At 44.8% G+C, this 16,326-nt stretch overlaps 1 protein-coding gene across 2 annotated transcripts; it reads right to left on the reverse strand.

The window, feature by feature from the left end:
• Nucleotides 1-6,935: 6,935 nt before the first annotated feature.
• Nucleotides 6,936-15,368, reverse strand: LOC121396871. 2 transcript variants are annotated; one of them, XM_041572408.1, is made up of 7 exons: nt 14,953-15,366; nt 12,458-12,484; nt 11,837-12,106; nt 10,594-10,674; nt 9,557-9,642; nt 7,913-7,990; nt 6,936-7,418 (listed from the first exon to the last, which is right to left on the reverse strand). In XM_041572408.1, exons 1-7 carry the CDS (start codon nt 15,017-15,019, stop codon nt 7,260-7,262), a joined length of 768 nt encoding a protein of 255 aa, XP_041428342.1. In that variant the 5' UTR covers nt 15,020-15,366; the 3' UTR covers nt 6,936-7,259. The 2 variants fall into 2 exon arrangements, with proteins under 2 accessions (XP_041428342.1, XP_041428343.1); XM_041572409.1 differs by lacking the exon at nt 7,913-7,990 and having other exon boundaries at nt 14,953-15,368.
• Nucleotides 15,369-16,326: the final 958 nt, after the last annotated feature.

The following is a 16,326-nucleotide window of genomic DNA, read 5'->3' on the forward strand; positions in this document are numbered from 1 at the left end:
AATGTTGGACTGAAGGGGGCGTAGGTGTAGTTGAGCAAAGGGTACCGCCTCAATGGTAGATACCATCGATTCTAGTAATTTCATGGCCAGATTAATCGTGGGCCTCTGAGAGTGCAGTAGAATGTTGGTCTGAGCTCATATCTTCTCCTGTTTGTCGAGTGGGAGTAGTACACGTGTTGAACTCGAGAACCAGGAAGGTCATCTGGTGACTGGGGACAAGGTTGGATTTTTTCCAGTTGATGGTCCAACCGAATTCTTGTAGAAGGACAATCGCCCGTCTGAGATCCTCCCCTCTGCTGTGCTGGCCTTGAGGAGCAGATCGTCCAGATAAGGGGTCACGAAATCCCCTGAATCCTTAGCGCTGCAGCCGCCACCGCCATGTGTTTGGTGAACACCCTGGGGGCTGATGATAGACCGAAGTGGAGCGCCACAAACTGGTAATGACGATTCTTGAAGGCGAACCTCAGAAAACGATTATGAGGAGGCCAAATTGGGACGTGAAGGTAAGCATCCTTGATGTCTAGTGACATCAGAAATTCTCCCGACTCCATTCCTCGAATGACTGATCGCAGTGTTTCCATTTTGAAGCGACAAGAAGTTCACCGGCACACAGGTTATGCAAGCAGGTTATACCTTGCTAAGTGTTTATTGCAGCATGCAACGTTTCGGGGGTTACCCCCTTTATCAAGCATCCATTTTGAAGCGAACAGATCAGATGTACTTGTTGAGGAATTTCAGGTCTAGCACAGGCCTGAAGGACCCGTCCTTCTTGGGGACTAGGAATAGGTTGGAGTAAAAGCCTGAGAAAGTCTCTGATGGGGGTACTGGTACGATCACCCCACTTTGTTCCATCTTTTTGATGCAATCTAGAAAGGCTTGGCCCTTGGTAGGACTGGTTGGAATTCTGGACATGAGGAATTTTCTGGGGGAAAAAAGAAAAATCGAGATGATAGTCCTCTGTAACGATCTCGTTGACGCAGGCATCTGAGGAGTGTCGACTCCACACCTCCCGGAATTGCAGAAGTCTGCCCCCTATGGACTGCTGCGGTTCCGGAGGGGATGGCCCTGTCAGCCTGTTACGGGCTTGTCTGAGGAAGATTTGTTCTGGAATTTGTTGTTCTTCCAAGATGGGCGTCCCTTGTCGGATGGTTTGGAGCGAAAATTGGAGCGTCGAGGCGGACTGTATCTTCTTGAAGATCGACCAGATTAGCCTCGAAAAAATTTCCTTTGACGAAAAGAAGAGGTAGATCTAGACTTAGCTTGTGGAAGGAATGTGCTCTTTCCCCCAGTGGAGACAAAAAGGAACACCAAGAGCCCCAATAGTGTAATATGTTTTTACAGGGAGTAATGGTAGAGTAAACAAGTTAATACTCACAAACCAGGGTTACCGATAGGCAACCACTGTATAGGCAGGTGGGGAGATTATCCTGACCCCACTCAGGAATAAAACGTCGCTCTCTGTAGAAAAAGAAAAAGGGGATGATACCCCTCCACTCGGGGTGGACTCGATATAGTAGTAAGACAAAACAGAGGTGCCAAAAGGATAAAAATAGCTAAAAGCACTTAAAAACCCAATGGGTAATTCAGAGGAGGTAGTAATGAACTTACCTCCTCCAAGCAGACACCAACGAAAGTGGTAATCCTATATAATAAAATCCAAGTGTCTCTGCGTCCAGTCCGTCCCTGTGTCCGTGGAAATGCGCTACTGGGCATGTGCAGCACGGACCGTCTCCTAGCAACATAGCAACAGTTCTAGCGCCGCGCAGCCAATAGGAAGCGAGCAAGTCGGTTCTAGGCTAATCCAGTGCTCAGCGCAGGCAGGAGCCGGAGGGAAATGCCTTGGGACGAAATGAGCTCTCTCGCACAGAAGGTGGCCCGGCAGAGTTTTCACAGCAGCGGAGGGGTCGGTCTGGGCCTGTCGGAGGAGAACTTGGGACAGCTGTGGAAAATGAGCCAGGTGCGGGGCGGAAGATGTGGGTCTGGGTCCTGGGAGCGACTCGGCGAGTCGGCTCGGGAGGGAAGGGCCCGCGGCCGCCCATGACTTACATGCGCATCTGTGAGACTTCGTGCTTCGGCATGGGAGTGTTCCTGCTGCGCCCCGGGGACTGTATCCCGCTGCACGACTACCATTGATGCACAGTCAGCTTAACGCGCTCTACGGCAAGTTCCACATTAACGGCTTTGATCGGCTGGAAGCGGCCGGTGCAGCAGGCAAGGGGCCCCTCAAAATTCTCACTTTCACCCCTCCGCTGCTCCCCTTCCAGTGCAGCTCTGTGCGCCTGGTAGCGATGCGCTCCGTGCGAGAGTTCGGGATAACAGCCCGTCCTGCCTGCTAGCTCCACACAGGGGGAACCTGCATCACATCAGCGCATTGGATGGGCCCGCTGCCTTCCTGGTCATCCTGGAATCCCCTACGACACCCAGCGGATGACAGGTATTGTCACTACTACAGCTCGATGATGTCTGGTGTGGGGGGAGCCGGGGGGGGGCCTGGGCACAGGTACAGATTTGGGGCCATATTTAAGGCTGACTGCTGGCACAATTACAGATTTGGGGGCATATTTATGGCTGACTGCTGGCACAGGTACAGATTTGGGGGCATATTTATGGCTGACTGCTGGCACAATTACAGATTTGGGGGCATATTTATGGCTGACTACTGGCACAATTACAGATTTGGGGGCATATTTATGGCTGACTGCTGGCACAAGTACAGATTTGGGGGCAATATTTATATAAATGAAAAGTTTCATCAATGTTTTGTAAGGTTTGTTTATTAAAAAACTGTAATGGTAAGGTGGGAAATGGTAATACAAGATGAGGGGCGCGCTAATTGAAGTCCTTGCCTAGGGTGCCAAACTACCTTGGCCCGGCCCTGCCCCCGTATATGTTCTAGCGCCCGTTAATTTAACGGGCTTAATGTCTAGTTTTCAATAATAGTTTATTCACCAAACAGTATTCACCAAACTGTTTGGTGAATAAACTATTATTGAAAATTACCACTTTCGTTGGTGTCTGCTTGGAGTTCATTACTACCTCCTCTGAATTACCCATTGGGTTTTTAAGTGCTTTTAGCTATTTTTATCCTTTTGGCGCCTCTGTTTTGTCTCTTTCCCCCAGTGGCTTGGGAAATAATTTTCTATAGTTACTCACCGAACAATCTTTGTCCCTTAAATGGTATAGAAGTTAGGGACTTCTTAGAACTGAGGTCAGCAGTCCAATTCTTTAACCAGAGAATTCGCCGAGCGGCTACAGATAGGGCTGACGTCCGTGCGTTTATCTGTGCTGTGTCTAGTGAGGTTTCAGATAGGTAGTCCGAGGCCTCAGCTATGGATTGAACAGATGAAACAAGGTCTGCTCTAGGAACACCCTCCTGGATATCTGTAAGGAGGGAGTCGGCCCATGCTTGAATTGCTCTGGCTACCCAGGCCGACGCTAGGACTGGACGAAGGGTAGAACCGGCTGATGAGTAAACAGCTTTCAGAAAACTTTCGAGGCGTCGGTCAGATGGATCTTTGAATGCAGCCGCGTCTGTTTCTGGTAGTGTAGTTGATTTTGACAAACGAGAAACAGGAGTATCAACTGTAGGGGGCATAGACCATTTGTCCACCAATTCTTTGGAAAAAGGGTAGGACTTTGAGAATTTTCGAGTGGCTTGAAATTTTCGTTCTGGAAAATTCCACTCTTCTTGTATGATAGCCAAGAGCTGATCATGAGATGGGAAAGAGACTGAGGACTTGTGTTGTCTCTTAAACAAGCTGGAGGTTTGAGCCTGTTCCTTTGACTGAGAAACTTTTAATACCTCTGTTACACCTTTGATGATATGCTCAATGTCGTGTTGGACATCGTGGCCTTTAGCCTCATCCTCAAGTTCCTCTTCATCCTCTGAAGACACCTCGGAGGGGAGGAGTTCGCCCTCTGAGTGAGAGGAATCCCCTCCCGCTGTTGAACCATCAGAGGGAGTGTGGACCCCTGTGCGTGGTCTGGAAGTCTCTGATTTCTTGCGTTTTCCGCTGGATCTTTGACCCAGTCTGGTCAAGGCTTTTCCCAAATTATCTGCAAGGGCAGGTCGATTTTGAAGGGAGGCCAGTGACTGTGACAATTGAAGAGCCCATAGAGGAGCAGGGGGTTCTGAAGAGGGCCCGGCTGTGCTGTCTTGAGGCGTGTCGTCCCCTGACGGGGGGCCAGATAGATCTGTGTGAGGGAGAGTGGAACCTCCTGAAACAGGGACAACAGAAGCTCCCTTGGAGCAAGATCTGCAAAGGGGCTCGCCCTGTCCCCCTGGAATTTTGGAGTGGCAATTCTTGCAGGTAAAATAGGTGATTTGTCCTGCTGTTGCTGGTGCTCTGCCCCCCCACCCCGCCCTGGGGAATAGTGCCCCTGACTTACCTTCTGCCATGAGCAGTGTCTGTGGGATCTGCTGAATAACTGTCTGTGCGCACTGAGGGTTATGGCACTGCTGCAAAGGGAGGTCCGCTCAAGAAAGGGCCTCTGGTAGTGGCACTGTGCTGGGTAAGTGACCGACCCCCTAAAGGAAGCTAGAGCTAGTGTGGGGATAAGGCGCGTCCTCAGGAAGGCACTTGAAGCGGTAAATGGCCGCCGCAGTGAGAATAGGCGGGAGATGCGGCGTGAGAGATGGGCTTGGAACGTAGTTCTGCCCCCTCTGCTCGTATGCGTTCCAGGAGAACCGCGCTGAGCTGCTGTCCCGCTAATGGCGCCAAGAAACGGAGTACAGAACCCCTGCATTACCCCCTGAGGCAGCGTGGGTAGTAAGGTAGGGAAGGGAGTTGCACAGACCCTGGAGAGAGAGGGGAAAGATAGAAAGGCAGGTGCCTTGACAAGGAAAAAAACTTCCCCTCTTGCAGCATAATAAATACAAGCTAGCAGCAGCAGATGTGTGAGGAGGGGGGAGAGCAACCACAGAGTGAAGTAAAAGTAACCTTTCTACTCACATTCAGCCGCACTGTAAGGCCCTCTGCTCTCCCTCAAGGATTGCAGGCATGCCTATCCGAGTCTGTATAGCCTACAGGCCAGGGAATGACTCCAGTGGGCATCCCTCGGAGGGGGTGTACTCAACATATACAGGTAGCCCTGATTGTGGTTGCACCCCTGTCTACTTGAAGCTTGAAACTTGCAGGTTGTCCATCGTCCTAGGAAGCAGGACACTTAAAAACTGATTACATTGGCTCTAGCCTGGGGTTAAGCCACAGTACTGGCACGCCCCCTTTTTTCATTTGAATAAGTGTCCTGCCTCCTGGAGGGTGGAGCTTAACCCCATAGTCCCTGTGTCCCCCTTGAGACAACAGAGAAATACCGATCTAACCCATAATCATAACCTATAACATATTTTATAAAAGAATTTGCCCAGGGATGGGTTTTTTTTTTCTCACTGGCCTGTGCATTCCTTAAGGCTGAGGTATTAACTGGGTTACATGGGTCAAGATAGTTTCACAAACTCACAAAGGATGTATCCAGTTACATTTCCAAACAGTCAGACTATGGACCTGGTGATACAAGCCTGAAGTCCAAATGAGCTAAAATGTGGGCTGTGCTGTGACAGACAACCGCATCAATCCATTGGGCAGGGTGAAACAGAGAAAACAGCAGACGAGGCAACTGAAATTTGTTATTTTAATTCATCTTCTGGCACAGGAATAATTATTATTTTGACAGCATGAAAATACAATTTCCTATAAAAATATCATCAAGAAAAGGAATTACAATTAGAAATCCTCTAAAGCAAATGCTTTGGCGTCCTACCCCAGTGCCATAGATAGCTGCAAAAGTATCAGAGTGTAAGCTCCACCAAGGAAGGAAAGTATTTCATATTATATAAAGTGTTGGAATGTGCCAGTGCCATTATAAATATAAATACATTACTAAAATTAAGACATTATATTCCTGAAAAAGGGCACATAACTTAGCAATATATTATGTTCTAAAAATAAACGTTGCACTATTTATATATCAGTTTAGGCTATAACTATCCTATAAACATTGGGGTAACAGTCACCCTGCTATATTTCAGGGGTACCCAGTACAAAAATAAGCACTCACCCCAAATCTCCACCTAACTGACCTTCAGACTGGGCCCCCTTATCTCTTAACTAGGTTACAGATATATAGAAACATTGGAGTTAACAGTCACCCTGCTATAGTTCCAGGGGTAACTAGGGCACAAATAATCACTGGCCTTCAGGCTGGGCCCCTTAGCTCATAGCAAGGTTACAGATATATAGAAACACTGGGGTAACAGTCATAGTCCCTATAAATATATAATACAGGCCTGGGACCTTTTATCCAAAAAAACAATGAACCAAAACACTACAAGTTAAAAGGATGGTCATCTATCACAGAGTAATTCACATTGAGTACCAGAGCAAGTCTCTCACAAATCTACCCACAAGCAGGCAGCAGCAATCACAACACATCAGAGATGATCTTGTACTACTGCTTGGAGAGGTTTGTGTCTAATTCACTGGGCAATTAAATAGTTAATTGCCCCGGGTCTTATATATTGTAGAAAAATAAAGTTCAATTAAATCCTATGTAAAGGAAAAAAAAAACAGTTAAATACCGATAGAACCACTTTATGACATCTGGAGAGCTGGGTTCCAGTCTAGGTATTGACTCCTGTGCCAGCTTGTGTGGCCTTCAGTTCTTAGGTTGTCATACACTGGCCAAGGGCTGAACAGACAGATACCGAAAAAATGACCATAAACAGTTGTAAATACAAAGGGGTGTTGTGGGAGCACCAGCATTGCTAAGTAAAAATATATAGAAGTATAAAGGAAGTGCTACTGGCATATCCAAATGGGTCAGTGCACATTCCCTGGGCCCCTGTCTAAGTATGCATGTGTTAACAAAGACAGGGGTTTTTAGTTACAATGTGCACTGACCCATCTGGATATGCCAGTAGCACTTCCCTTATACTTCTATATATTTTTACTTAGCAATGCGGGGGCTCCCACAACCCCCCTTTTGTATTTGCATAAACAGTTGTAGCCAAATACAATTGTTCTGCTGGGCCTGAAAAATCGGAACAGGAGGATGAAGTGCAACTGCAGTTCTCATTTCCTCATCTGCTAATGCACCATGTAGTTTAGGCAGATAATCTACCATCCAATAGGATCACAGTATTATCTGTTGAATAACGAGTCCTGAGGTGGCTCTCATGCCCATACTATTGTGCAAACTGAGCAGATCTGGGCTTGAATAGGCAGCTTTATATACTTATGTTTATACTGCACCCCAGAAATCTAGCAGGGGTCAGTGCTGGTTGCACCATTGCTCATGGTTATGACAATGTCATCTTGATTCTTGGAATGAAGCAGATCAGTGTCCTCATCTTGTTGTTTTGTTAGGTTGTTGGTGGTAGAAGAGCTTGTTCCCGTTTCTCTCTTTACCCTTCCACTGCGCTAAAAGGTTAAATACACACAGCATTAGTACTGTGAGGAAGAGGATGGGTGTTTTTACTTTACTAAACATTTTTATCTGTATATCACTTTCATTCATGAAGGCAGTTTGTCAAATTCATCTAAAAAACAACACAAAGACTCCCCTCCCATTAATTGCTTCTTTCCTGACAAAATTCAAAGTTCTGGTCGGAGCATGGATTCCTGTGAGTAGTAGGTCACTGACAGTGCCTTTAGGGTGGTGGCACATGGGGAGATTTAGATGCCAGCAATAAATCTTTGCTACTGTGGGCAACAAATCTCCCCAAAATGGGAAGAATGTGAATCCCCGGGAGGATGGCATAAGTGCCGATTTAGTTTTCTGAAGATGCCTCACAAGGAAACTTCAGGCAACTTCGGAAAGAAATATTAGGTGATTTAAAGCCTCCGTGCTCTGGCCACTGTCTTATAACAACTGCACATCATCAAGAATCATCAGACAAGACTATTTACTGTACCTCTCTATATTGCACAGAAAACTCAGAACTTCTTCTTACTGTGATCTTGTGGAACCATGATCGACTTGGTTTCCATTTCTGAAAGAGACAAAACATAATTATTATTATTATTTATCAGGCACCCAAGTTTCGACACCCTAAAGTTGCTGCTCTAGGAACAGGTCCTCAAGTATATGGTAAATACAGCCCAGTCATTGAAATGGAAGTAATACAGGTACAGGACCCGTTATCCAGAATGCTTGAGACCAGGGGTTTTCCGGATAATGAATCTTTCTGTAATTTGGTCTTCATATCTTAGGTCTACTAGAAAATCATGTAAACATTAAAAAACCCCAATAAGCTGATTTTTCTTCCAATAAGGATTAATTATATCTTAGTTGGAATCAAGGTACTGTTTTATTATTACAGAGAAAGGAAATATTTTTTTTATAATTTAGAATATTTAATTATAATGGAGTCTATGGGGTAAATTTACTAAAGGGCGAAGTGACTAACACTGGCGAAAATTCGTCAGCACAACGTCATTTCGGTACATCACTGATTTACTAACGGCCACAGGCATAACTACGCTAATGAAAGAGACTGTCGGTAGGGCAATAACAACTTTATTTTCTTTTATTAAAGGGATACTGTCATGGGAAAAAATTTTTTTTCAAAATGAATCAGTTAAAAGTGCTGCTCCAGCAGAATTCTGCACTGAAATCCATTTCTCAAAAGAGCAAATAGATTTTTTTATATTCAATTTTGAAATCTGACATGGGGCTAGACATATTGTCAATTTCCCAGCTGCCCCAAGTCATGTGACTTGTGCTCTGATAAACTTCAATCACTCTTTACTGCTGTACTGCAAGTTGGAGTGATATCAACCCCCTCCCTTTTCCCCACCCCAGCAGCCAAACAAAAGAACAATGGGAAGGTAACCAGATAACAGCTCCCTAACACAAGATAGCAGCTGCCTGGTAGATCAAAGAACAGCACTCAATAGTAAAAACCCATGTCCCACTGAGACACATTCAGTTACATTGAAAAGGAAAAACAGCAACCTGCCAGAAAGCATTTCTCTCCTAAAGTGCAGGCACAAGTCACATGACCAGGGGCAGCTGGGAAATTGACAAAATGTCTAGCCCCATGTCAGATTTCAAAATTGAATATAAAAAAATCTGTTTGCTCTTTTGAGAAATGGATTTCAGTGCAGAATTCTGCTGGAGCAGCACTATTAACTGATTCATTTTGAAAAAGAAATTTTTTCCCATGACAGTATCCCTTTAAGGTTACCTGGTCTTGTGTAGTGTAATGTATTTGCTGCAACATATACGTCCGTTCAACTTTAAATTCCCGATGTATGCAAATTAGCATACGCTAGCGCAACTTCGCTCAGCTTGCCGAATTAACACTAGCATAACTTCGCCAGTGTTTTGCGCCCTGGTCGCAACTTTGCATGTTAGTTAATTAGCGTTTTCTGAGTGAATTTCCGCCTGGCGAAGTTTTGTGCTGCCTGCAAAGCCGACGCTGATGCATTTTCGCCACTTATTAAGTTTGCCCCTATGGGAGATGGCCTTTCCATAATTCGGAGCTTTCTGGATAATGGGTTTCTGGATAATGGATCCCATACCTTTTACCACATTGGCAAGGTCTTGTACTCACCAAATGGATACATACTGCAACAGCAGCGACGACGACGACGACAGCAACAATGACACCAACAATGATAGCAGCAGAATCAGCAAACCCTTTGGAAAAAGATCAGGAATGATGAAAAAGTCTTTAACTATACAAACCAGAATGGATACTTTTTAGCAAATGCAAAATTTAAAAATATATTTGATCAACACATAGAGTGACATAAAATTGTGGGAGTAGCTACCGTGGGGATCTATAAAATGTCAAAGTGTTTCCACTTGCCACCAGGTCTAGAGTGCTACCTGTCCATTTGGGCGGTTTTTTTTCATGTGGCTTTGCTGGCATGCTTCTGCTTGGCAGATTTTTTTCTGCTGCTGGGCAGTGAGACAAAGTTTATATGAACACTGTTCTCTTCTACAAAAAGTGCAAACAGCAGCAATTTTACTTTTCTTTACTTATTTTCTCCTCCCTTGATCATACAAATGTATTTTCTGCCGTCTCCTGGTATAAAACTAAATGGTTTATTTATAAAGGTATTAGCTTTTTAGGAAACCCAATTGGCATATTTTATGCTATTATTTTTACATCACTTCAGGCCTCATCTTGGACATCAATGTAAAAGGGAAAAATTCAGACCGCAGGTAAATTTAGATGGGAGAGTAGAGGGCTGTTTTTACATAGCATTTACAATGGAAATATAAAGGATTGCATCAATGAAACACATCACCGTTTTACTTACACAGCATAATAAATAGGCCCTTTAGAGTAGCAATCCATAAGGAGTCACATGTGTCCCTATCGGTCACAGTGTGCATCTACCCCACAAAGAATCAGAGCAAAGTGAAATACTGTATCAGTTAGGGTTCATCTCATGCCCCACAGAATCTGTCAGTTAATTAGTGCAGAAGGTAAGCTGGGCTGGTGACTGGCAGATCGGATACACAGAGGAATTAGTAACCTGACAGAGTGAATGCCTGTCAAGGGACAATGGTTATCACTAAGTGAACATTTCTTCTACTCTTGTTGAAAGGCTTGCTGGACATGTATGTATTTTCACTTACTAGTTGAATTTTTAGCAGCTGTTGGATCAGGTGTAGTCCCATTGGGTGGCACCTTCGGATCAGGTGTAGTAGTCGGAAGCACTGTAAAAGGTAAAAAGGCAAAGCACATCATAAAAAAAGTAAAAAGGATGGCAACTAGAGAAAAAAAGACCAGCCTTTCTGCTTACAACCAGGGCCGGATTTACATAGAGGGCACCCCTAGGCCCACTGCCGTCCGTCGCCCCTGTCCCCTCCCCTTTATTCGTGCAAATTTTCATCATCAATGGGAAAATTTAAAAAATGATTGTATCTCCAGCGCATCCCCAGTGTTTTTGAACCAATGTGGGTGTGGTTGGGCAACATGCCGCCCCCCCTAAAATCCTGCCACCCTAGGCCCGGGCCTAGGTGGCCTTTCCACAAATCCGGGCCTGCTTACAGCTTTCTGGTTCATATCAACTTACATACAGTGCCTTGCAAAAGTACTCACCCCCTCCATTTTAACTATTTTGTTACATTCCAACCTGTAATTTAAATGTTTCTTAATCTTATTTTATGTGATGGATTTGCAAAAAATAGTCTAAGTTGGTCAAGTGAAATGAGAAAAATATATATTAAAAAAAAAAAAAAAAAAAAATTGGCATGTGCATATGTATTCACCCCCTTTGCCATGAAGCCCTAAAAAATGCTGGGGCAACAATTGCCTTCAAAAGTCACATAATTAGTGAAATTAAGTCCACCTGTGTGCAATCTAAGTGTCACCTGATCGGTCAGTATATAAACACACCTTTTATCTAATAAGAAGGCATGCTTTGAGTTTGCCAAAGGGCATGTGGGTGACTCCCCATATATATGGAGGAAGGTGATCTGGTCAGATGAGACTAAAATTTTACTTTTCGGCCACAAAGGAAAATGCTATGTCTGGCACAACCCCAACACATCCCATCACCAAAGAACACCATAGCCACAGAGAAACATGGTGGTGGCAGCATCATGCTGTGGGATGTTTTTCAGCAGCAGGGACTGGGAAACGGGTCCAAGTCGAGGAAAAGATGGATGGTGCTAAATACAGGGATATTCTTGAGCAAAAACTGTGTCAGTCTGCCTGTGATTTGAGACTGGGATGGAGGTACACCTTCCAGCAGGACAATGACCAGAAGCATACTGCTAAACTGCAACACTCGAGTGGTTTAAAGGGAAACATTTAAATGTGCCAAAACATTTCGTTTTTTTATTGTAGAATTTTGAAAGATCTCATTTCACTTACCGGTTATATTTATGCAAGTACCAGGTACAAAGCCGTCCTTAATGTAATATACCCCAGATTCATTGAGTTGAATGTTCTTAAGAATTGAAGACGAGTTCACAAAGACGCACTTAAAACAGTTTTTTGTAAGCTTTCCGTCCATAAATTCAAATAAAGGAGAATTGTCTGAGAATATATTAACTATTTCAGCTACTGGTACTTTCTTTGATAAAACAACGTCTTGGCCAACAAAGACTGAAAGATCCTTTTGCTCACTGCATTCAGAAGAAACTGTAATAATGGGAAAAATGAGTAAACCAAAGGATGCAGCATTTCGCCATATACTAGTCCATTGTAGCCATAGGTGAAAGATTATGGCACTGCAAGAGGCCACCACCAGTACTAGTGCCTTCAGGCATTTCCTATTGAAATGAATGGGAGGTGGCATGTGCCATCAGCCTTTAATCTGAAACTATATTTAATGGCCACAAATGAAATCTTAGTGTAATGGCTATCTTATGGGGTTAAATACAATAATACATGTAAACGGCTGCAGGTATTGACTCATCCACGTAATACCCCCACATGCCCGCCAAATAATATTCAAATATTCTCATTGGGTGGAATAAAATATATACTCACCATATTGAGCACGGGCTCCCAGCAAAACTAAAGGTAAAATAAAACAGACTGTTAGAATTAGAAAACAAAAAAAATAATTAACTTTAAAGTATAATGTAGACCAGGGCTGTCCAACTGGCGACCCCACCCCCACTTCTTTGGCCCCCAGATGCTGTGTCTGCTTACCATATGTAAGCTTTAAAAGGTATCACTACAGAGATAAACTGGTCCCTGCATTGTTTAAACCTCAAATTCAGACTAATCCCCTGTATTGTTCACACCTGTGATGCCCCTGCATTGTTCACACTTGTGACACCTCTATTGTTTATATCCTAAAGCCCTGTACTGTTCCACCTGAGACCCAGGCTGAAACTGCCCACATTGTTCACACCTTATTCAAAATGCTAATGGCGCACCAGCACTGTGTCACTGTATGTAGTAAATATTAGACTGAGAGCTTTACTTGTCTCCTGCTCTGTTCTGCCTTCCCTCCCTACAGGGCTGGAACTATGGACAGGCAGAGTAGACGCCCACCTAGGGCGCAATCTTGGGGCGGGGCACACTTTTTAAGGGGAATTTGCTTCTTTTTTTTTTAAACCCTGATTAACTTGGCCTTTAATAGTTTTTCAACTTTATAAACCCCCTGTTCCAGACAGAATCACTCCCAGCTCCCTTTTGGCAGCTGCTGGCACAGGTACATATTTTTGGGCAATATCTTGGCTGCTACTTGCACAGGTAAACAGATGATATGATGGATATTTGGCTGCTGCTGGCACAAGTACATATATGGAGGCAATAGTGTGTATTTTTTGGGTGATGCTGACACAGGTACAGATTGGGAGACATATAAGGGATTGGTTGCTGCTGGCTCAGGTACATGAGGCAATATGATGGCTGCTGGCACAGGTACACAGATGTTTGAGGGCAATATGATGGCTTTTTGGCTACTGCTGGAACAGATACAAATTGGGGCAATATGATGGATTCTTTTGGTTGTCGCTGGCATAGGTACAGATTGGGGGTAAAAATATGATGGATGTTTTGTCTTATGTTGGCACAGGTTGGGGCCTGGGGGCAATCTGAGGGATTGACTGCCATTGGCATAGGTACAAATGGAGGCAATATGATAGGTGCTGGCACAGGTACAAGGGGCTATATGACTGGTAAGGTGGGAAATGGTAATGCAGGACTGGGTGGGGGTCACTGATTGAAGCCTTTGCCTAGGGTGCAAAAATACCTTGTAATTTAGATCAGAAGTCAGCACTCACCCTTAGGGTATGTTAGATGAGGGTGCAAGTCTTAAGTGGCCACTTCCACCTGTTCTGTAAATGAAATTGATGAATAGACAGCATCGCACATGAGATTTATTATTAAAAGGCCTTTATTCCAAAGGGCTTAGTTCAGGACAGAAAACAGCAACCCCTGTTTGTTAGCAAAAATACCTTGGCCCGGCCTCCCTGTGTGTGCCATTCTAGGCTTGCCCAGTGCTGCTTGTGTGTGCCATTCTCTGCTTGCCCTATGCTACCTGTGGAATGTAAGCCTGTTAGGGTTTGTTAGCATTTGGAAATTGTTGTTAAGGGCCCCTAAGGTGTTTAATCATGTGTTGGGGGTTGTTGTATTATCCACAGGGGAGGATGAGGCATATGGATTTAAGGGTATGTTTTTAAAATGACTTAAATTTTTCACATATGAGTGATGAGGGATTTCACTGCAGTGAGCACCAACCATTTGTTTTTTTGGTGTGCTTTATGGTCGATATGGTCTGATGTACCCTAGCAACAAGGCAGTGGTTTTAATGAGAGACAGGTGAATAGAGGTGGTCTGAATAGTCCAGAGATTGTGAGAATCTCTGCTGTAAAAGCAAGGCAGGACAGCTGCTTACAATGGGGATTAGATAGGATCTGTGCAGCCACTGGGACAGAATGCTCTGTTATACAGATAGCTAGAATCTCAGCTGCCATAAAGCAGGACAGGACTGCAGCTTACAATGGGGATCAGATAGGATCTGTGCAGTCACTGGGACAGAATGCTCTGTTATACAGATAGCAGGACAGGACTGCTGCTTACAATGGGGATCAGATAGGATCTGTGCAGCCACTGGGACAGAATGTTCTGTTATACAGATAGCTAGAATCTCAGCTGCCATAAAGCAGGACAGGACTGCTGCTTACAATGGGGATCAGATAGGATCTGTGCAGTCACTGGGACAGAATGCTCTGTTATACAGATAGCTAGAATCTCAGCCATAAAGCAGGGCAAGGCTCCTGCTTACAATGGTCATCAGATAGGATCTGTGCAGCCACTGGGACAGAATGCTCTGTTATACAGATAGCTAGAATCTCAGCTGCCATAAAGCAGGACAGGACTGCTGCTTACAATGGGGATCAGATAGGATCTGTGCAGCCACTGGGACAGAATGTTCTGTTATACACCTGTCCCCCGCCCCCTCCCATTCCGTCTCACAATTCTAATTGACGATGTTCGCGATCGACACACTTCCGGTAACGGGGACTCACCCGTAGCAAGCGCCACAAACAGTTTGTTAAACCACACGCCGCTCCAGAGATCTGACAGTACAGACATACTGTGCCGGTTACAGTTGTGCTGAAGTGCGGAAGTTCAGAATGGGAGACTCGAGCCTAGTCCTCTACTCTCACTTGTAGGCCAATACATCTCCTTAATAATTTTACGCGGGCTTCGTTTGCAGGCTCTGATTGGCTGCCTCGTTTGCAGGCCTCTGATCGGCCTCTGCCCCACGTTTGCTACATTATTATTACTCTAACTTCCCGCTGCCTTCAGTCACAGGTCTATCGTTACGCTGCAGTGCGATGTGGTCTAGTAGTGTACCGAAATCCAGTCAGTGACTAGAAACATTTTTGAGAACGTTACACTGATACAAACTATTTTATTAGAGTACCTAAACCGAAGCAACTTGATTTACGCATACATCAACTTGTTATAGTTTAGACGAGATCATCTTCAATAATACCAGCCTATGAGCTTGTCAATAAGGAGATAATCTCCTGCTTGTGGCATTTTTGGTATCATTTAGTGTGGAAAGTTAATACAGCACGGAGCACAGGTTAGGAATCTCTTTAGGTTACACTGATATGAGCATCCCATAACTAGGCACAGCTAGGGTTTCCACCTTTTCTGATGGCAACCTTAGGCACAGCTGGAAATTCCCGGGGTCCCCCTACCCCCTGAAAACTTTCCTCTGCCTTGACTCAATTGCAGCTCCAGCAAATTCCAAATGGCTGCTGATCCAAGGTGCAATTGCACCCCCACTAGAAACACCACTGAGCATTAGGGGCCCGTTCAATAGAGAGGAGTGGGTTGACCACCTTGTTGGGTGGGTTGAAATTTGGGCAACCATTACAGGTTAGGGTTGGGAGCAAGTGAGACAGAATACAGTCCTCCACTGCTCCCAAATAATGGAAACAGAGGCACTTATAGAGGAAGCATACAGAGGGAGAACAAGCGGGCAAGGACAGGCAAAGCCAGCTGGCACCCTAGGCATCTGGTCAGCTTTGTCTCTCCCCCCTCCCCGAGCATGTGCGAAGGAGTTTGCTCACAATCGCTACCTAGGGGAGTATGAGGTCTTTGTAAAATGAAATGGTACCGGGCTAACGGTAGTTCCGGCCCAAGTGGACACTACAATGGCAACATTATGCAGGTTATCATGGTGATTAAGAATGTGTCAGAATCATGATGATATTATTGCAGAAAATCACAGTGGGTCTTCCTCACAGCTCTGCCCACCTGGCACTCCTTGGGTAATAACTGTCCCACAGCTTTTGGCTGGTGTGTGGAACACAACTGCTGCTGTTTCACTAAGGGCACTGTGTCTCTTACAACTGTCAGCTGCCATGTTAATATTGAAACAGATC

Source organism: Xenopus laevis, chromosome 8L (assembly GCF_017654675.1).
Source record: "Xenopus laevis strain J_2021 chromosome 8L, Xenopus_laevis_v10.1, whole genome shotgun sequence".
Classification (NCBI taxonomy): domain Eukaryota; kingdom Metazoa; phylum Chordata; class Amphibia; order Anura; family Pipidae; genus Xenopus; species Xenopus laevis.

Excerpts from the sequence above, each read along its gene's own strand:
- LOC121396871 (XM_041572408.1), bottom strand. The coding sequence starts at position 15,019 with ATGTCTGTACTGTCAGATCTCTGGAGCGGCGTGTGGTTTAACAAACTG. Across the intron at positions 12,485-14,952 it reads GTTTGTGGCGCTTGCTACGG|TTTTGCTGGGAGCCCGTGCT; the intron begins GTGAGTCCCCGT and ends TTTTACCTTTAG. Across the intron at positions 12,107-12,457 it reads GGGAGCCCGTGCTCAATATG|TTTCTTCTGAATGCAGTGAG; the intron begins GTGAGTATATAT and ends CCATTATTACAG.